Source organism: Toxorhynchites rutilus, chromosome 1, assembly GCF_029784135.1.
Source record: "Toxorhynchites rutilus septentrionalis strain SRP chromosome 1, ASM2978413v1, whole genome shotgun sequence".
In the NCBI taxonomy this organism is placed as follows: domain Eukaryota; kingdom Metazoa; phylum Arthropoda; class Insecta; order Diptera; family Culicidae; genus Toxorhynchites; species Toxorhynchites rutilus.
Window position 1 is genome coordinate 127,882,328 of NC_073744.1, and position 22,298 is coordinate 127,904,625.

The 22,298-nt window shown below is 37.6% G+C and overlaps 1 protein-coding gene across 2 annotated transcripts in view; it reads right to left on the reverse strand.

The window, feature by feature from the left end:
* LOC129778511 (glutaredoxin domain-containing cysteine-rich protein CG12206-like) overlaps positions 1–22,298 on the reverse strand; it is a 127,621-nt gene that overhangs the window by 26,323 nt on the left and 79,000 nt on the right. For both annotated transcript variants that reach the window (XM_055785450.1, XM_055785458.1), the window contains exon 3: positions 359–592. In XM_055785450.1, the coding sequence (XP_055641425.1) occupies positions 359–592 (234 nt within the window). The remainder of the gene's footprint in view (positions 1–358; positions 593–22,298) is intronic.

Sequence of the window (22,298 nt, forward strand, 5' to 3'; positions counted from 1 at the left end):
TATAATAGTAGAAAAAAAATCAACAAAAAGAAGCCATAATGACAATCAAGATAGCGGTCGTGAAAGATTTTAATGATGTTCGGACCCGGTTGCCATTTGCGGCGGACTCGCTGAAGCGTGCCACCAAACGTGTTGTTTGTTGGTCTATGTACTCCTCCTCCCGATTGGGTGGAATGGGTAAAGTGCAGTTGCGACCACTATTTCACGGTCTCCTCTATGTTTGGATTCAGAGTGTATGTCTGCTTTGAGTGTGGATGTTTGGGGGTCGCATCGACAAGGCGATAAATATGATTTGTTTTCTTTGCTCGAACGAGTTTTTGAATTGGTTAATAACTAGTTCGCCATGTTAACAACTCACCCCAACATGCTGACCGTCGACAAACAACTGTGGAACGTTGATCGCTTCGGATTGCATGCGGTCCTTGATTTCCTGCTGATAGTCGTTACTCATGAAGACGTCCCGTTCCTCGAATTTAACCAGTAGCGTTTTCAGGATCTGCTTCACGTTGGCACACTTGGTGTAGGTCTCTCGAACGATGCCCATGCTTGTCGTGTATACAACCACTTTACCGGCGTCTTTCTCCTTGTAGTTCTGAAAAAGAAACGAAATAAAGTTTTTCAGTTAATTGGTATGAATCTTACACTCTAAATGTAATTTGTTCATCGCAATGTGACATCCATAAATAAAACATTCGTTGCCTACAAACAGTCCGTACAAATTTTAAACTGTTTCGACATGGTCAACATTGCTACCGCAAATAACCGCTGCCCATTCATAACGAACTGATTTAATTGTTCATTTATGCATGTTAACGGTGACGAAATTTGACGACCGACGCCGAAATATTTTCCTATGTTTCAACGTGAGCGCCAAAAGCGTTCATTTTCGAAATGTAGGTAAAAATAAAAACACTTCTATTGTTCCCTCCCCCAAATCATGGCTTGCGGCTTACTTAGTTGCTTAATTCTAGCTGCATCTTACGTGAAATGTAAACAAAGACGCGTCCGAAAGCGCACAAAACAAAAAACAACAACAAATGCGAACGCTGCATTACGCAATTTTACCAGTGAAAACTAGATGTCTTGGATCTTGGCTTGTCATGCGAATTGATGTTTTCAGCTTGCTTGCAGCGTGGTTCATTTGGCATGATTTGATTTGAATCGGTGTATTCTATAATCAGTGGAAAAAAATTATTAACAGATTCGCTTGTTTCCGCCTACATAAGGCGATAGACGTAATTAGTGTTTGCATGCAGCACAGTCTGAAAATATGAAAAGGCAGCAAAGTGTAAAGAAAAATGGCGGAAAACAGCGTGCATTGCCCACGTCAACTGATTTGGAGATAGGTAATGACTATGACTATGACTCTAGAGTGGGCCACTTAATTTCGTGTTTTGGTAGTTGATCCGGTTCGGTGTGTGAGTGGGTGGATAATTATGCTTGTTTTGAGCCATCGAACCGATTATCAAACTAATTTCTATGGTTGGCTAGATATGGCGGGAAAAAAATGAAAAGGGAATTAAGACAGACTCGTACATTTTCATTATTCGTTATGCAAATCATATTCCTTTGTTTTCGACAGTATTACTTTCGCTTTCGTTTGGCTCGTTGACCAGTGGTGGTTTACTTGATTTTGATGTAATTGGTCCGGAATGTCAGGAATGTTCAGTGTATTGCTTAATTGTCAGTGTGGGGCGAGCATAGAATACAAATCCTGTGTATTTGTAGCTGTATTGGCCAAAACATTTACAACTGAGAACAAACAGTAACAAAAGACGCAATGACACGTGAACAATCACGAAGAAAGGGTTCTGAAGTAAAGATTTATACCAATCAACATAATCACTTCTCATATAGTATGTATGCAGTCCATGTATGCAATAAAGGCCCTCGTCTTCGCAAGAATACCAGAGCAATTTATTTCATCTAGCGACACATGATCGGCAAACATTACCTGGTTTGCGTATGTTCTATGGTCAAATATTTGAAGCCCTAGTAAAATGGATACTGACAGCCTTGTAAAGTGGAAGATTTTCTGGAGTTTGTTCAACAGATTTTGAACTGATATTGAAGAGATATTCAATTGATGGATGGATTTGGATTTCAAATACAAAATTAATCCCCAGCATCATTTTGCCTGAGACAAATGTAGTGGAGATAGTAAAACAAGTAATTAATTCAAGCAATATAATAGGCCGTGGTTATCGAAAGAGAAAGACGATGAAGAGAATCGATCAAAGAAGATAGACCCTTTTGATCAAAGAATCAGTGCAATTAAATCGTTTTAGAATTTGATTGCAGAGTGCAATGTATCGTATCGGTCTTCAATTCAGCTATGACGTTGTCTCAAATTTTACATACGAACAAATATTCATTGACCAACATTTTAGTCACGACATAATTTTCCTGATCGAACTGACGTTGCTCAGATTGGTTATCTTTTTCATATAGAAAAAAATATATTTTTAAACTTGTAGAGTTGGCCGGTTTTGCAACTAGACGACACAAATAATCGTTATGGCTATCCGTCATAGATTTTACGTAGTTCTTATCTACTTGATCAACCAAATTAAATTCGGAGGGGCTCGTAAAGTTTCAATATACATTTGACAATACTTTCCAGTGAAATTCACGATTGTAGCATTTTCAAAAATTACAACTCTAAGAGAGTTTGAATTTCAGCAAACTTACTGTTTGGCAATGGATTATAGCAAATATAAAAATGAACATCCTTACACAGTTGCTCGATTCTTTCAGGCATGCGTTCACGTGTATATGATGTACGCATGGCCATACTATGGCAAACACATTCTAGTGTAAACAAGTCTGGGCACAAAAGAGTGTAATTTAGGAGAGCAAAACACTTGAAAACGACAAAAAAATGGGTGGGTTATATCTATGATATAACCTCAAGATTGACGTGTGACTACCGTTGTCTTAGTAAGCATTTGTATTGTATTGATTAAATTATCGATTGGATGTAACAATTACGAATTCCACGAATTCAGCATATTAGCTTAGTAGGTTTGAACAGTTGCCATGTAAGATTCATTCATGCATTGTAATAGATAATGTTCTTCATTACAAGTAAATTTTCATAACCGTCTTTTTACGATTCATATGATGTCTAGGACTACCAAAATATGTGAGCGAAAGAATTGTCAAACGATCATTGTATTTTAAATTTCCTTCTGAATTTATTGCATCTCTCATGTTTACGTAATTCTCGAACCGCGAAAGTTCATTTACCTCAAGTGTCTGAAACGACGATTTTCCCAGGCTTCTCAGTTTAGAAGTACGTTTAAGGCAAACATTTGCGGTCTGCACAAAGGCAAGCGAGCATAAAAGTACTCGCAGCTTGCATATATTTCCAAAACTGATTTTTTTTTTATTTTTTATTATCTGTATTATAGTGACTTTCAACTCATTCGGCTGGTTCGTCACTTTTACTTCCATTTTTGGAAGAATGTGGGGAGTGAGAATTGAACTCGTGACCTTTAGCGTGAGAGGCATGGATGTTACCACTACGCCAGATCGCCTCCTCTCCAAAACTGATTCCCCCAGGCATCTTTGTTTTGAAATTCATCTTAGGGAAAGAAATTCTGGAGTTAACAAAAATACCCCCAACTTGCATTTATTTGCAAAGCGGATTCTCCCAGGCACATTGATTTTGAAGTCCGTGTTAGGGGAATACATGTCGGTGTGAACAAAAATACCCTCTACTTGCATATATTTGCAAAGGGGATTCCTCCAGGCACATTAATTTTGAAGTCCGTGTGTCCGTGTTTGAACACAGCTCGGTGAGAAGCAAAATACTCCCTACTTGCATATATTTGCAAAGCGGATTCCCACAGGTACATCGATTCTGAAGTCTGTATTGGGGAACCATAAATCGTGTATTGGGGAACCATAAGTCTGTATTGCGGAACCATAAATTTCTTAATAGATCTTTCCGATCTATTAAGAAATGTTCGAGTTCTTTCATTCGAAATCTTTCATTTTTTCCTGCATGTTCTGTGTTTAGGTTTTCATTTCGCCCCCATATACTCCGGTTAGACGTAGTCCCACGTCAAAAGCTGGATAAAACTGTAAAAATTTGAAAAAACTGGCAATATACAGAAAAACTGGAAGGTTGGCAACTCTGCTGAAGACACCATGCTTCTAGAAAGGATCATGCTCAATTTGATGGTATCTACACCGACATGAAAGACACTTTCGATCGAATTGACCACCGCATTTCAATTAGAAATTTATCCCGTCTTGGTGCTTCTGGAAGATTCATCAACTAGCTGAGCTAATATCTTTCTGGCAGAACACTCCGTGTCAAGCTTCAGTCTCACACTTCATCTCCGTTTACTGTTTCTTCTAGATCTTCTATAACGATGTGTCGCTTATCCTAGCATCTGGCATTGTGTAGATCTATACAGTCGAATTGAAAATTTATCTAGCTATCAAATCTCTTGAGGTTTGTCGTCGGTTACAGAGCTCACTTGAGCAGTTCGTGAGTTGGTGCCGCCTGAACACACTAACCATCAGCATAACTGAGTGTGCCATCATGAGTAAAGTGGATGTCTTTCCAAATGCGCTCGAGTCACCTTCGTTGCCAAACTTCTTCGTGGTGAGATTGATGCGCTTAACTTGCTCGAGAGGGTGAACATTCGCGCTTCCAGCAGAATTCTACGATCCTCGTTTTTGCTGCAACCACTTTTGCATCGATCATCTTTAGGTCAACATGAACCGATCACGGGAATGATCAGAATCTTTTCATTGGTAGAGCAGTTTTTAGATTTTAGAGAACCATCATCCTGCTTCAGAAACCGAATTGGGACCTCCGATGTGCTTAATGTTATGTTCCAATGTTTTGTTCGACTATTTATAACTTTGAATTCATTAATGCTATGTCGTCAGGTTAATTTGATATCTAAAAAAATAAACATATACTGCTGTAAACAGTGAGTTACCGCACTGAACAGATGTGCAAAGTTATATGCTTCAGAATGCATTCTCAGAATATGAACAAAGCAATCTAAGTGCAGAGCATGCACTGACGCGTAAGACTAAAAGAGATAAAAATATAAACTAGCATAACATAAATTTCATTTACATTTTAGAATCGATTTTTGAAAAATCGAAAACTTTTTTCCCAATTTATCTGCTTATTCTTTGGAAGTGTCGTCTTTGCTTTAAACAGGGAATACAAATTCCATATTTATAATGAAACATCAAAAGCATTTTGTCTTGTTTCTCAGTATGCAGACCACACATTTTTTTTCCAGAGAAAAAAAAATCCTGGGCATTCATCTTATGCGGTCAAGGAGTCGTTTTATGAAATACATTAATTGAAAAATCGAACTCAGCTGATAACGATCCCATAAAAGCCAATCGTGCCATAAGACAGTCATTAAGTCGAATCCGATTCTTGATTTTGGCGCCAGTTTTAAACCACAACATTTCACCTAGAATTGATGTTAACATCTAGTTCAATGATCCTATGAGCCACTGATTACAGTACATCCCCTCAGTAACTATCGCTAGTTCTGTCTCTGTCACAATTTTTACGGAAGTAAATAGTCGAAGATTCTATTCAAACGTTGACATTATGTTTGAAAAAAATTTTGTTAGATTGTCTTTGATGAAATTAAAGTTAAAGGAAGAAGAACACTCACGGTACATACAGAGTGCACTACGTGCATCAGCTTATTCAATTCTGTGAATAACGGCTGAGCCTTAAGTAACGGAACTAAATTCATGTTTTTCGCCAAACGCGCTAAAAAGAGACAAATAGTTGTGTGTGGTTTTGTTCTCTTCTTCGTGGGCGATACTCGTGCTAAGTGTGTTTTCAAGTTTATTCACTATGAAGGTTGCGGGACAGAGTTCTCTCCGAGAGCGCGTCTTTCGGATGCTTGGACAACATTCGAAAACGGAAAAGGCTAGGCACTTTTTGACGGAGGGCCACAAAACAATCCAGGATTTATAACATGATCGGTCGGTACTACGGTTCTCGGCTCTCAAGATGGTCTAGAACATGATGGTGAGAGTTCTGGGAATCTTGAGGAAGACAGAAGGTGAAGGGCCACTATGTGTTCAATTGTTTCACACTTCAAACGCACATTGCATAACTTGTGAAAATGCAATAAAGAATTGAATTAAAAAAAAAAACTGTTTTACCAAACGTGTTTTAATTTAGTACCGCTACCTATGACTCATCCGTTATTCTGAGTTCGGAAATAAGCATAGGCCTTTTATTGTACTAATTTGTGCTCGACTTATATTCGCAGATTATCAAACACACTCCCACAAGTTAAAATAAAAGTACATGGGGCTAGCACCACAAATTCAATGCTAACAGCTTGTGTATTGTTCTCGTGAGGGTAACAATGATTGATTATTCAATCATCTTAAACTACTTTCACAAAAACACGCAAACCATGCATCGTTTTCTGGGCCACCAAAACATTCTGCCACATAGGTTGACTACTTTGGTTGATTGTATTCGTTTTTCATTGTTTTCATAGTTTCGGGACCAGAGGGGCTATATTTTTTTATATTTTTTTGAAAAGCTGAGGATTTTTCACATAACATATGTCGAAACCAGAGAGGCGTTTTTCTTCGTTTTTGAGTTATGATTTTTCGAAGTTAACCGATGGTCCAAAAAATCATTTTTCCCATTTTTTCCGCTACAAAAAATCATAACTTTTGATCTACTGGACCGATTCAGATGATCGACATATCAAATTGAAGCCAATGAGCTAGTTATATATTACACTTTGAATAAAAATGGATTTGGTTTTGTGTAATTATTGATTATATTTGTTTTTTATAGCTTACATCGTTTCGGGACCAAGGGTGCCATACTTTTTTTTTATATTTCTTCCTGAAAGCTGAGGTTTTTCCACATTATATATCCGAATACCAGAGAGGTGTTATTTTTCGTTTTGATTTTTCAAAGTTAACATGTTTTCAGTTTTCGTTCAATATTTCTATGTGACTAGACTAGATGTATGTGACTATAATCCAATTAATTGGCAAGTGTGTTATTTTTTTCAAAAAAGGTTAGCTAGTAGGCTTCAATTTGACATGCCGATCATCTGAATCGGTCTAGTAGTTCAAAAGTAATAAATTTTTGACAAAAGTCATTTTTGGGAAAAAAGGGAAAAATGATTTTTTGGACCATCGGGTAACTTTGAAAAATCATAACTCAAAAACGAGATATATTTCTCGCTGATTTCGAGATGAAAAATCCTAAGCTTTCCTTTAAAAATATAAAAAAATATAGTGCCCTAGGTCCCGATACCATGAAAACTATAAAAAACGAAAACAATAAAAAATGACAAACCTGGAATCTTTGCAAGCGTAGCATTTTTCCAAGAATGACTAGTGCGGCCAGTTCCAAGAAAACTGGAAGGTTGGCAACTCTGCTGAAGACACCATGCTTCTAGAAAGGATCATGCTCAATTTGATGGTATCTACACCGACATGAAAGACACTTTCGATCGAATTGACCACCGCATTTCAATTAGAAATTTATCCCGTCTTGGTGCTTCTGGAAGATTCATCAACTAGCTGAGCTAATATCTTTCTGGCAGAACACTCCGTGTCAAGCTTCAGTCTCACACTTCATCTCCGTTTACTGTTTCTTCTAGATCTTCTATAACGATGTGTCGCTTATCCTAGCATCTGGCATTGTGTAGATCTATACAGTCGAATTGAAAATTTATCTAGCTATCAAATCTCTTGAGGTTTGTCGTCGGTTACAGAGCTCACTTGAGCAGTTCGTGAGTTGGTGCCGCCTGAACACACTAACCATCAGCATAACTGAGTGTGCCATCATGAGTAAAGTGGATGTCTTTCCAAATGCGCTCGAGTCACCTTCGTTGCCAAACTTCTTCGTGGTGAGATTGATGCGCTTAACTTGCTCGAGAGGGTGAACATTCGCGCTTCCAGCAGAATTCTACGATCCTCGTTTTTGCTGCAACCACTTTTGCATCGATCATCTTTAGGTCAACATGAACCGATCACGGGAATGATCAGAATCTTTTCATTGGTAGAGCAGTTTTTAGATTTTAGAGAACCATCATCCTGCTTCAGAAACCGAATTGGGACCTCCGATGTGCTTAATGTTATGTTCCAATGTTTTGTTCGACTATTTATAACTTTGAATTCATTAATGCTATGTCGTCAGGTTAATTTGATATCTAAAAAAATAAACATATACTGCTGTAAACAGTGAGTTACCGCACTGAACAGATGTGCAAAGTTATATGCTTCAGAATGCATTCTCAGAATATGAACAAAGCAATCTAAGTGCAGAGCATGCACTGACGCGTAAGACTAAAAGAGATAAAAATATAAACTAGCATAACATAAATTTCATTTACATTTTAGAATCGATTTTTGAAAAATCGAAAACTTTTTTCCCAATTTATCTGCTTATTCTTTGGAAGTGTCGTCTTTGCTTTAAACAGGGAATACAAATTCCATATTTATAATGAAACATCAAAAGCATTTTGTCTTGTTTCTCAGTATGCAGACCACACATTTTTTTTCCAGAGAAAAAAAAATCCTGGGCATTCATCTTATGCGGTCAAGGAGTCGTTTTATGAAATACATTAATTGAAAAATCGAACTCAGCTGATAACGATCCCATAAAAGCCAATCGTGCCATAAGACAGTCATTAAGTCGAATCCGATTCTTGATTTTGGCGCCAGTTTTAAACCACAACATTTCACCTAGAATTGATGTTAACATCTAGTTCAATGATCCTATGAGCCACTGATTACAGTACATCCCCTCAGTAACTATCGCTAGTTCTGTCTCTGTCACAATTTTTACGGAAGTAAATCGTCGAAGATTCTATTCAAACGTTGACATTATGTTTGAAAAAAATTTTGTTAGATTGTCTTTGATGAAATTAAAGTTAAAGGAAGAAGAACACTCACGGTACATACAGAGTGCACTACGTGCATCAGCTTATTCAATTCTGTGAATAACGGCTGAGCCTTAAGTAACGGAACTAAATTCATGTTTTTCGCCAAACGCGCTAAAGAGAGACAAATAGTTGTGTGTGGTTTTGTTCTCTTCTTCGTGGGCGATACTCGTGCTAAGTGTGTTTTCAAGTTTATTCACAATGAAGGTTGCGGGACAGAGTTCTCTCCGAGAGCGCGTCTTTCGGATGCTTGGACAACATTCGAAAACGGAAAAGGCTAGGCACTTTTTGACGGAGGGCCACAAAACAATCCAGGATTTATAACATGATCGGTCGGTACTACGGTTCTCGGCTCTCAAGATGGTCTAGAACATGATGGTGAGAGTTCTGGGAATCTTGAGGAAGACAGAAGGTGAAGGGCCACTATGTGTTCAATTGTTTCACACTTCAAACGCACATTGCATAACTTGTGAAAATGCAATAAAGAATTGAATTAAAAAAAAAACTGTTTTACCAAACGTGTTTTAATTTAGTACCGCTACCTATGACTCATCCGTTATTCTGAGTTCGGAAATAAGCATAGGCCTTTTATTGTACTAATTTGTGCTCGACTTATATTCGCAGATTATCAAACACACTCCCACAAGTTAAAATAAAAGTACATGGGGCTAGCACCACAAATTCAATGCTAACAGCTTGTGTATTGTTCTCGTGAGGGTAACAATGATTGATTATTCAATCATCTTTAACTACTTTCACAAAAACACGCAAACCATGCATCGTTTTCTGGGCCACCAAAACATTCTGCCACATAGGTTGACTACTTTGGTTGATTGTATTCGTTTTTCATTGTTTTCATAGTTTCGGGACCAGAGGGGCTATATTTTTTTATATTTTTTTGAAAAGCTGAGGATTTTTCACATAACATATGTCGAAACCAGAGAGGCGTTTTTCTTCGTTTTTGAGTTATGATTTTTCAAAGTTAACCGATGGTCCAAAAAATCATTTTTCCCATTTTTTCCGCTACAAAAAATCATAACTTTTGATCTACTGGACCGATTCAGATGATCGACATATCAAATTAAAGCCAATGAGCTAGTTATATATTACACTTTGAATAAAAATGGATTTGGTTTTGTGTAATTATTGATTATATTTGTTTTTTATAGCTTACATCGTTTCGGGACCAAGGGTGCCATACTTTTTTTTTATATTTCTTCCTGAAAGCTGAGGTTTTTCCACATTATATATCCGAATACCAGAGAGGTGTTATTTTTCGTTTTGATTTTTCAAAGTTAACATGTTTTCAGTTTTCGTTCAATATTTCTATGTGACTAGACTAGATGTATGTGACTATAATCCAATTAATTGGCAAGTGTGTTATTTTTTTCAAAAAAGGTTAGCTAGTAGGCTTCAATTTGACATGCCGATCATCTGAATCGGTCTAGTAGTTCAAAAGTAATAAATTTTTGACAAAAGTCATTTTTGGGAAAAAAGGGAAAAATGATTTTTTGGACCATCGGGTAACTTTGAAAAATCATAACTCAAAAACGAGATATATTTCTCGCTGATTTCGAGATGAAAAATCCTAAGCTTTCCTTTAAAAATATAAAAAAATATAGTGCCCTAGGTCCCGATACCATGAAAACTATAAAAAACGAAAACAATAAAAAATGACAAACCTGGAATCTTTGCAAGCGTAGCATTTTTCCAAGAATGACTAGTGCGGCCAGTTCCAAGAAAACTGGAAGGTTGGCAACTCTGCTGAAGACACCATGCTTCTAGAAAGGATCATGCTCAATTTGATGGTATCTACACCGACATGAAAGACACTTTCGATCGAATTGACCACCGCATTTCAATTAGAAATTTATCCCGTCTTGGTGCTTCTGGAAGATTCATCAACTAGCTGAGCTAATATCTTTCTGGCAGAACACTCCGTGTCAAGCTTCAGTCTCACACTTCATCTCCGTTTACTGTTTCTTCTAGATCTTCTATAACGATGTGTCGCTTATCCTAGCATCTGGCATTGTGTAGATCTATACAGTCGAATTGAAAATTTATCTAGCTATCAAATCTCTTGAGGTTTGTCGTCGGTTACAGAGCTCACTTGAGCAGTTCGTGAGTTGGTGCCGCCTGAACACACTAACCATCAGCATAACTGAGTGTGCCATCATGAGTAAAGTGGATGTCTTTCCAAATGCGCTCGAGTCACCTTCGTTGCCAAACTTCTTCGTGGTGAGATTGATGCGCTTAACTTGCTCGAGAGGGTGAACATTCGCGCTTCCAGCAGAATTCTACGATCCTCGTTTTTGCTGCAACCACTTTTGCATCGATCATCTTTAGGTCAACATGAACCGATCACGGGAATGATCAGAATCTTTTCATTGGTAGAGCAGTTTTTAGATTTTAGAGAACCATCATCCTGCTTCAGAAACCGAATTGGGACCTCCGATGTGCTTAATGTTATGTTCCAATGTTTTGTTCGACTATTTATAACTTTGAATTCATTAATGCTATGTCGTCAGGTTAATTTGATATCTAAAAAAATAAACATATACTGCTGTAAACAGTGAGTTACCGCACTGAACAGATGTGCAAAGTTATATGCTTCAGAATGCATTCTCAGAATATGAACAAAGCAATCTAAGTGCAGAGCATGCACTGACGCGTAAGACTAAAAGAGATAAAAATATAAACTAGCATAACATAAATTTCATTTACATTTTAGAATCGATTTTTGAAAAATCGAAAACTTTTTTCCCAATTTATCTGCTTATTCTTTGGAAGTGTCGTCTTTGCTTTAAACAGGGAATACAAATTCCATATTTATAATGAAACATCAAAAGCATTTTGTCTTGTTTCTCAGTATGCAGACCACACATTTTTTTTCCAGAGAAAAAAAAATCCTGGGCATTCATCTTATGCGGTCAAGGAGTCGTTTTATGAAATACATTAATTGAAAAATCGAACTCAGCTGATAACGATCCCATAAAAGCCAATCGTGCCATAAGACAGTCATTAAGTCGAATCCGATTCTTGATTTTGGCGCCAGTTTTAAACCACAACATTTCACCTAGAATTGATGTTAACATCTAGTTCAATGATCCTATGAGCCACTGATTACAGTACATCCCCTCAGTAACTATCGCTAGTTCTGTCTCTGTCACAATTTTTACGGAAGTAAATCGTCGAAGATTCTATTCAAACGTTGACATTATGTTTGAAAAAATTTTTGTTAGATTGTCTTTGATGAAATTAAAGTTAAAGGAAGAAGAACACTCACGGTACATACAGAGTGCACTACGTGCATCAGCTTATTCAATTCTGTGAATAACGGCTGAGCCTTAAGTAACGGAACTAAATTCATGTTTTTCGCCAAACGCGCTAAAGAGAGACAAATAGTTGTGTGTGGTTTTGTTCTCTTCTTCGTGGGCGATACTCGTGCTAAGTGTGTTTTCAAGTTTATTCACAATGAAGGTTGCGGGACAGAGTTCTCTCCGAGAGCGCGTCTTTCGGATGCTTGGACAACATTCGAAAACGGAAAAGGCTAGGCACTTTTTGACGGAGGGCCACAAAACAATCCAGGATTTATAACATGATCGGTCGGTACTACGGTTCTCGGCTCTCAAGATGGTCTAGAACATGATGGTGAGAGTTCTGGGAATCTTGAGGAAGACAGAAGGTGAAGGGCCACTATGTGTTCAATTGTTTCACACTTCAAACGCACATTGCATAACTTGTGAAAATGCAATAAAGAATTGAATTAAAAAAAAAACTGTTTTACCAAACGTGTTTTAATTTAGTACCGCTACCTATGACTCATCCGTTATTCTGAGTTCGGAAATAAGCATAGGCCTTTTATTGTACTAATTTGTGCTCGACTTATATTCGCAGATTATCAAACACACTCCCACAAGTTAAAATAAAAGTACATGGGGCTAGCACCACAAATTCAATGCTAACAGCTTGTGTATTGTTCTCGTGAGGGTAACAATGATTGATTATTCAATCATCTTTAACTACTTTCACAAAAACACGCAAACCATGCATCGTTTTCTGGGCCACCAAAACATTCTGCCACATAGGTTGACTACTTTGGTTGATTGTATTCGTTTTTCATTGTTTTCATAGTTTCGGGACCAGAGGGGCTATATTTTTTTATATTTTTTTGAAAAGCTGAGGATTTTTCACATAACATATGTCGAAACCAGAGAGGCGTTTTTCTTCGTTTTTGAGTTATGATTTTTCGAAGTTAACCGATGGTCCAAAAAATCATTTTTCCCATTTTTTCCGCTACAAAAAATCATAACTTTTGATCTACTGGACCGATTCAGATGATCGACATATCAAATTGAAGCCAATGAGCTAGTTATATATTACACTTTGAATAAAAATGGATTTGGTTTTGTGTAATTATTGATTATATTTGTTTTTTATAGCTTACATCGTTTCGGGACCAAGGGTGCCATACTTTTTTTTTATATTTCTTCCTGAAAGCTGAGGTTTTTCCACATTATATATCCGAATACCAGAGAGGTGTTATTTTTCGTTTTGATTTTTCAAAGTTAACATGTTTTCAGTTTTCGTTCAATATTTCTATGTGACTAGACTAGATGTATGTGACTATAATCCAATTAATTGGCAAGTGTGTTATTTTTTTCAAAAAAGGTTAGCTAGTAGGCTTCAATTTGACATGCCGATCATCTGAATCGGTCTAGTAGTTCAAAAGTAATAAATTTTTGACAAAAGTCATTTTTGGGAAAAAAGGGAAAAATGATTTTTTGGACCATCGGGTAACTTTGAAAAATCATAACTCAAAAACGAGAAATATTTCTCGCTGATTTCGAGATGAAAAATCCTAAGCTTTCCTTTAAAAATATAAAAAAATATAGTGCCCTAGGTCCCGATACCATGAAAACTATAAAAAACGAAAACAATAAAAAATGACAAACCTGGAATCTTTGCAAGCGTAGCATTTTTCCAAGAATGACTAGCTAATTAGCTTTAGTTTGATATGTCGATCGTTTAAATCGGTTCATTAGTTCACGAGTTATGAATTTTTGAAAAATGTCATTTTTGGAAAAAAGGGGAAAAAGATATTTCGAATCACCCTAAAATAAAAATGGGCACCCTAACAAAAAAATAAAAAAATACAGGTCTAATGTTTTGCGATAAAGAACAAAACTACGACTTTTTACGAAAATCTGAGAACCACTATATCGGTTTGCCATGGAATGGCTGTATATATATAAAGACGGAACAAGCAGAGAGCACTCGCCTTTTTCTTTCTCGCTCTCAATTGGAAGGAGCCAAAATTTCTGGAGCGCAAAGTTCTGCGGGTTAAAAAGTGAAAGGGTATGCACCACAAAAATGATGAAAAGATACTATAACCCGTGCATCAGTGTTTCTATGTGTTCCTTGTATATGAAAATCAAGATATGGTACATTTAGCTTCATTTTTCAGCAAGTGTGTATGGGCATAAGTCATTAGGTTTGGCTTTCGATCCACAAAGTCATCAAGGTAAGCTAACAAGTTGAACATAAAAGAAAGGTGATTAACATTTCGACAAAGCATTGTTGATTGATACTGAGGCGCCGAAAATTCGTTCTCTCCAACGGGTTGGCTCTAATGTTGTTTTAATCAAAGACTAGTATCAGTTATGCTATGCCGCATTGTTTTTTTGTCTGCATTTGGCGCGTTTTGATGTTGATAATAACGGTTCAAGATGGAGATACTTTTATGCATTAGAATTTAATGGCAAAGTACAAACTTAAGGGCACAATCATGTCTACGGAACAACAAATTACTCGCGAAAACATTTCGCGCACTTACAATGAAAACTCGGAAGTTTCTTATTGGTTTATTTCTGATAGAATCACAAATACCTCCGCGTCCATAAACATCCCTTAAGATAGTCGCGGGAGTTTTGGTAGAATTCGAGCGTCAGCCGAACAAATCAGTACTGTACTGTTGCTGGGTCGTTTGACCCCGTATGTTCGGTTAGTCTATTATTTGTACGTTTCCAAAAAATTCTAGCATTCTTGTTATACAGTATCTAATGTTTAAAAAGGTTACAGATTCCTTATGGTTAACTAATCGTCTAACTACTTAAATTTCGAGGTCATTGGATCATCGATGTCAAAGTACAAAGTAACCAATCGAGTAATCATATTGATTCTGCTGGATGGCGTTTGTCAATTAATTTGTGTGACATCTTCTCGGATGGCACTAACGTTCTCAGTGGAGCTTTTGCCTTCTCATAGTAGGTATTACTTGCGTCAATTTTATTAGTAGTACTTAGTTGAGATTTCTATACCGAATAATACGCCTTGAATGTGTTCTGGAGTGGCAAGCTCTAAAGTACGCGTGATCACAGTGCAAGTCGGAAGAAATTTTTTTGACGAAAAATTCCCGGCCAGAACGGGAATCGAATCCGAACTCCCGGCATTTTAATGTGGGACGCTAATTCCTCGGCCACGGGAGCACATTGTATGACATAGCTGTCCTATTTTTATTTGTATTCTCTATCTTATAATTATATTTAGTTATTATTCGAGAGAAAAACTGCTGCTAACCGAAAAACTTGTTTGACCTAGTAATTATGGAGCATTTGTTGAATTTTGATCAACTGATTAACTGTAAATAAACATTGACAGAACATCTTTGAACGATTCAACGTCAAAATAATTCGCCAAAGCCGTTAGGCACCTCATGAATCGAAAAACAAAGTCAAAATCTTCCCATGGGCTAACCTTTTCCCACACAGTTGGACAGCCAGGTGAGAATATATAAAACCTGTTGTACAGTAGTCATCAAGAGTCACGCGAGTTGCATCATTTTCAGACACCATACTTTTCCGCCCCATGTATTTTCCAAGGGGTATTGCTATTGTGGTCTTGTATTGTTTCGCCACCTTACGATGGATTTCACATAAAGATAAATCACATGTTGATTCTTGAGACTTGATTTAACAGATTCCCATCTATAACAAGGTCCCGGATGGATTGGAGTTCTTTTTGTTTTTGGCTGGAAGCCACCTAATCGAAAAAACTAGGGGGAAAAATACTGGGCGATGAAAACGTAAGTGAAGTTTCTCCCCATTCATACGCGGTATGCGAGGAGTGCCCTGAACCGTGAAAAAAGTGAAGTGAAAGATCAGTAGCGGTCACTGTCAGTCACTACCTAACGGTACCGGAAACTCGTATTATTGCAGACTGCAAACGTGTGGCCATTCGGAGCCACCTAATCCCAAGTTCAATTGAAACATATTTTTTATTCTCATTTAAAACCAACCGAAATTCATGAAAAACAAGTTTATGTAAGAAAGAAGTACTTATGTATTTTAATTGACTAAAATCACGGCTGATTTCTGCCTACAGTTTAACTGTAATTACATACAAATGAAGAAAACGAATTTGATTTATTGCAAACGGAGCAAACTAATTGGACGTGCAAATATTCGACACGATCAGCACGATGAAGCTCTGGGTATTTTTTTTTCGATCATGGCATGTAATTAGTTAGACGATGGGTTTCGGTTTTATGAAGATGATATCGACACCTGATCACCCCTGATCAAGTCAACATTAAATCTGTTGAAAAAAAGGTGATGCGACGATAATTGCTGGCGAATGTAGCGAATCGTAGGCCGCTGTTTGTATTACGAAAGCTTGCTCCTATCGTTTGTTCACGAGGGAGATTGTTTTTACAGCATAAATATTTGATAATAATCCTGAAAAAAAGCTAGAGATTTCGATATGATCCGTTTCGTTTTAGTTTTGTTAGATATGATGAAGGATTTTATGTAGCTTTCAGTCTCAACGTAATGGCAGATCTTTCAAAAAGGTATTGTTTATATACACTCGACGAAAAAAATTAGAGGAACAGAATGCAAAGTTACAAATTTTAAGTGATTTTTGGCATGCTGTAACTTCGTGAAAAATGAACGCATATCGATGGGATGCACATCATTTTTGAAGAATATATTTTTATCTTGGTGTGTGTAGGTGTAGTGAGCAACAGTGTCGGGAAGAAATGAAAAATCAATTTTTCTCTGTTTTTTCAAGAATATTCTGGACTAACACAATTTTTTGTCAACCAACTCAATAGCAAATCCATATAACCTAATCAATCAGCTTTTTTTGGTTCCAAGAACGTTCCTGTAAGACCTTCCCACACCGAGATATTTCCGTTTGAATGAAAAATTACCGCTTCGTCTTTGATAATGAATTATTCAATAAACAACCATCGCACCGCAAATCGAAAGGCAGTTTTCAAAACTCCAATAAATTCTGTACAAGGATATTTTGTTTCTCGACGAAAAAAAATTATTTAATTTTTTTGCATTGATTTAAAAAAAGGGTCAAAAACAGGATTTTCACAGTGCTTTACAAAATTGACTGTAGTTCTGCAAATATCGCAGTAAGTTCTAATGTTTCCAGGCTAATTTTTAGCCTAGTGTATTCCCTAAACATCTGTGAACGTTTCATATTGATACGTTCAACCGTTTTTTCTAGGCGATTTTTCAAAGTTTGGAGTAAATTAGAGGAGCATTTAATCGCAATCGTATCAGAAGTATAAAATCCTGCGCGACTCTCAGAACAAACGATTCATTTCTTCCCGATATTATTGCCTACTGCACCTACACACACCAAGATAAAAATATATACGTAAAATATTCTAATACCTGAAAGTTGTAGCTTCAAAATGATGTGCCTCCCATCGATATACGTTGATTTTTCACGAAGATACAGCATGTCAACAATCACCTAAAAGTCCGACTTCGCACTCCGTTCCTCTAATTTTTTTGTCGAGTGTAGTTTGCTCTTCCCCTTTGCTCGAAGATACGTTGGAGACGATGATGGTCTATCTGTCTTCAAATCGCAAACTCGCATATTCTTCCTGATTGTATTAAGCCATAGGGGCTCTTCTTCAAGTGACAAACTACGTTCAGACCTATAGGTTGGCGAATATAAACGGTCTCGGAAAGTGTTCCATACAAATGGACCATTTTTAGGTCAACATGTTTGCCTAAACATTGATGACAAGTTGCAATGGTTAACAAAAAAAAAGAAGTTATCTGTTTCGCCCCAAGAGCAAATACCTCATCCTAGTCAGTGTCTGGCAAAAGTCTAGTCATAATTCTAGCTAAAGTTATAGCCACGCGCTTGAACATCTATTTTGACGTAGGATTACGTTTTTCGGAAACATATTGGGAGTGAAAATCGAAAAACGTAAAATCGGTCGCATCATGAAAATTGTCGACCGCTTATTGTTCAGTCATTTTCTGATGGATTTACGATTTCCTAAACAAAAATTCCGCGTTCTGCTTGGTCGATTGGCACAAGCAATCGGTGCCCTCGCAGTTGAATTTGCACTATATATTGATAAGAATACGGGACTGTTCAATGCAATATGAGTTTGGTGCATGATTCTGCACCAAATATACAAGCTGCGTTTTCACTGTTTTAGTGTTACTCTAGACAGCGATCAGTGCATGTGAGGGCAAGAATTAATCATGAATCAACCATCTTTAGGCGCTTCCTAAAAATCACGCAAGTGTGGTTACTATTCAGGTGCGACGCAGAATAAAGAGGGATATGTCTCAATATTTGGTCACGTAATATGAGCGCCAATCCCTTAAGCCTGAATCGAATCTGAAACGAGCAGTTTTGTTGGAAATGGCTTCAATATAGGAATGATGCTAGTTATTTGAGTTTTTTAATTCTTCGAATATTACAGTGACAGGCATAAAAAAGACCACCTTGGATGTTTAGAAACTTTTCTCAATTTCTGGACTATTTTATCAAACACTACTGCCGTAATTTTATATAATTGTTTTTTAACTATTACTCTTTCAAGTAATTACAATGCAATTGCAATTTTGCAATATTTTTACTCCCTTACATGACTTCTTTAATGTGTGCAAATAAAAGCCCACCCCCAAATCATAATATTACAATCGCTCAAAACCTTTCGCTTGTGCAGATGTTTTCGAACCGCCAAACCCGTTAATGAAGATGGACAGGCATCATAAACCGTTCGTCGTAAAGCTGGAAGTTGAGCAGCATATACTCGACGAGGAGATTGACTGCTATGATTTCAGTAGGTGTGATCTTACTGCCTTGGATGAGGAATTTCGACAAGTTGACTGGAATCAAATACTGGAAGAAGAATCGGTTGACGAGGCGACTGCCCGTTTTTATGACGAGCTTTTTCGGATTATAAGAACCAGCGTACCAATGAGAAGAAGGAAAAGAAAATTTGACAAGAACCATCCGTGGTGGAATGCGGACCTTCGAAATCTCCGAAATCGTCTTCGCAAGTCTAGGAAACGATTTTTCAAATGTAGGAACGAGTTACGAAAAACAGAAATGCATGAAATAGAGGCGCAATACAACTCTTTGAATGCACAATGTTTTCGTGACTATATTCATCGCGTCGAAGATAGTGTGAAAGAAAACCCGAAATATTTTTGGAAATTTATAAACGACCGGAAAATGATAAAAGGAATACCACAAAACGTACGATACCGAGGAATGACCGCCAGTACGTCAAAAGAATCTGCAGATATGTTCTCGTCTTTCTTTCAAAGTGTGTCAAGTAACAACTCACCACCTTTGTCTGAAACCTACCTGAACACTATTCCGCAATATAATGTCAACGTACCCCGGATGAGTTTCTCGCCCCATGAGGTGTTGCTAAAACTACAATCCATCGATGGATCAAAAGGCCCTGGTCCTGATCAACTGCCTCCGTTCTTCGTTAAAAATTGCGCAAATTCCCTAGCCCTACCCATAAGTATTTTATTCAACCGTTCATTCAATGAGAAGAGCTTTCCTACGCTCTGGAAGTGCGCCTCAATCAAACCAATTCATAAATCTGGCTCCCTACATGATGTCGAAAATTATCGAGGGATCTCCATTCTCAACTGTCTGCCTAAGGTCTTCGAATCCATGGTGCATGATGTACTTTATCAGTCTACCAAATGCATCATTTCCAATGACCAGCATGGTTTCATGAAGAAACGTTCAACCACTACCAACTTGCTAAGCTACGTATCGACTCTTCTAGACAAAATGGAGAAGCGACAGCAAGTTGACGCTGTCTATGTGGACTTTGCCAAAGCTTTCGACAAGGTACCGCACATTTTGGTAGTTGAGAAGCTCGGACGTATGGGACTTCCAGAGTGGCTTACACAATGGATCTGTTCATACCTCACGGGCCGCATCTCCTTCGTTAAGATAGGCGATTCCTGCTCTGATCCTGTTCATATACGGTCCGGAGTTCCTCAAGGCAGCATACTCGGACCCTTGCTGTTTGTTCTCTTCATTAACGACCTCTGCACGAAGCTAAAATCTAAGAAGCTGTTGTACGCTGACGATTTAAAGTTCTACCGAGTAGTTACATCGACTCTGGATTGCTACGCACTTCAAATGGACATCGAGTCGCTATTGGAATGGTGCCGATTAAATGGAATGGAAGTCAATGCCAACAAATGCTATGTGATTTCTTTCAGCCGTTCTCGTATTCCGCTTTTTATCGACTACAAAATGGGAAACACAATTTTGAAACGTACCAGCACAGTAAAGGACCTTGGAATACTTGTCGACAGCAAATTGAGATTCACTGAACACATCGCCGCAGTAGCGGCCAAAGCGTATTCTATACTTGGATTCCTGAAGCGCACCACAAATCACTTAAAGGACGTGTATAGTTTGAAAACGTTGTACTGCTCACTTGTGCGCAGTGTATTAGAATATGGAGTGCAGGTTTGGGCTCCGTATCACGCTGTTCACATCAACCGGATCGAACGGATTCAAAAGCATTTTGTTCGATATGCTCTAAGGCGCCTAAACTGGAGGGATAGGACGATCCTGCCATCTTATGAAAGCCGATGCATGTTGATCGACCTACCGACACTATCAAGCAGACGAATACTCCTTCAACGTATGCTCATATTTGATGTTCTGACAAACCACGTCGATTGTGTTGACTTACTTGGGAAATTACGCTTCAACATTCCTCTTCGAGTGACGCGTCAAGTGGATTTTTTCCGTCGTTCAAACCATCGCACCTTATATGGGATGAATAATCCTCTGGACGTCTGCTGCAATCGCTTCAACGAAGTTTCAGATTTTTTTGACTTTGGAATGACCAAAAATTTGTTTAAAATTAGAATTAACTGATAAGTTATGTCTGTGCGTTACATTTTTATAGCGAAGATATTTTCAATACAAATATAATCCCTCGTTTCTTCATGTTATGACAGTTAGAGTTGTGCGGTATTGTTAGCAATCGATATTAAAGCGATATAAAAAAAGTATTGCTTACACTGTATTAAAAACAGATTGGATTAAATAACGATTTTCTAAATTTTGTTTGAATAAAAACAATTTTGTTGAGTAAAAATAGCAATTCCATAAGCCTTTATTATAAAAACAATATTTTTTATTGCATTTCCATCATATTTAGCTGAATTCAATCCATAAAACTTAACCCAAACATTTTATTTCGATGAAAAGTAAAATAAAAATAGAAAACAAGTATAAAACTCCGAGTTCGAGAAATAACAAATCACACAGTGAAAGCAAAAAAGTTAAAAGCATAAATATTTAGTGTGGCCTCCTGAAGCTACAATGACCTGTGGAAGACGTTTGTGCATACTATTGACCATGTTCTGGAGATGCTGAGGGTCGATTTCGTTCCACGCCTTCTGGAGAGCCGTGAATAAGTGTCCTCATTAGTGACACCATCTTTCACCTCATTCTTGTCGAGAATGGCCCACAGGTTCTCAATCGGGTTTACCTTACCCAGACCTTTGTGGTGACCATTCAAGGTACTTTATTTTGCGGGATCAGTCTTTGGTCTTCTTAGCAGTATGCTTCGGGTCGTTGTCCTGTTGAAAAACCGAAGCTGTTTCGTAGGAGGTTTTCTTGAATGACTTGCACTTATAGTTTTGGAGATTTCTTCACTTCCCGAATAATTTGTTAATTCGTTCGGCTTCCAACGACGACTTCTTCCGAATCTGTCAGCAAGAAATCGTAAGCTTTGTGCCTGTGCATAATTTCTTTTGCTATTTTTTGTTTTTCTTCAATACCATGTGAATTACACGCAAAGTGGAATCCCATACAGATTTATCTGGAATGGTACAGATTTTTTCGTTATTTTTGGTACAGATTCAGTACGGTACAGAGTACAGATTGGTACAGATTTGTGAAATTTTCTACAAACAAAGCAACACTAAGGTACATGACGACTTTTACGTCGCAGTATCGCTTGGTGCTGCAGATCATGACAGTATTTACAATGCAATGATTGATCAGTTTCATAAGGACGGAACTCCTTACAGGGATCGTCTGAATTCG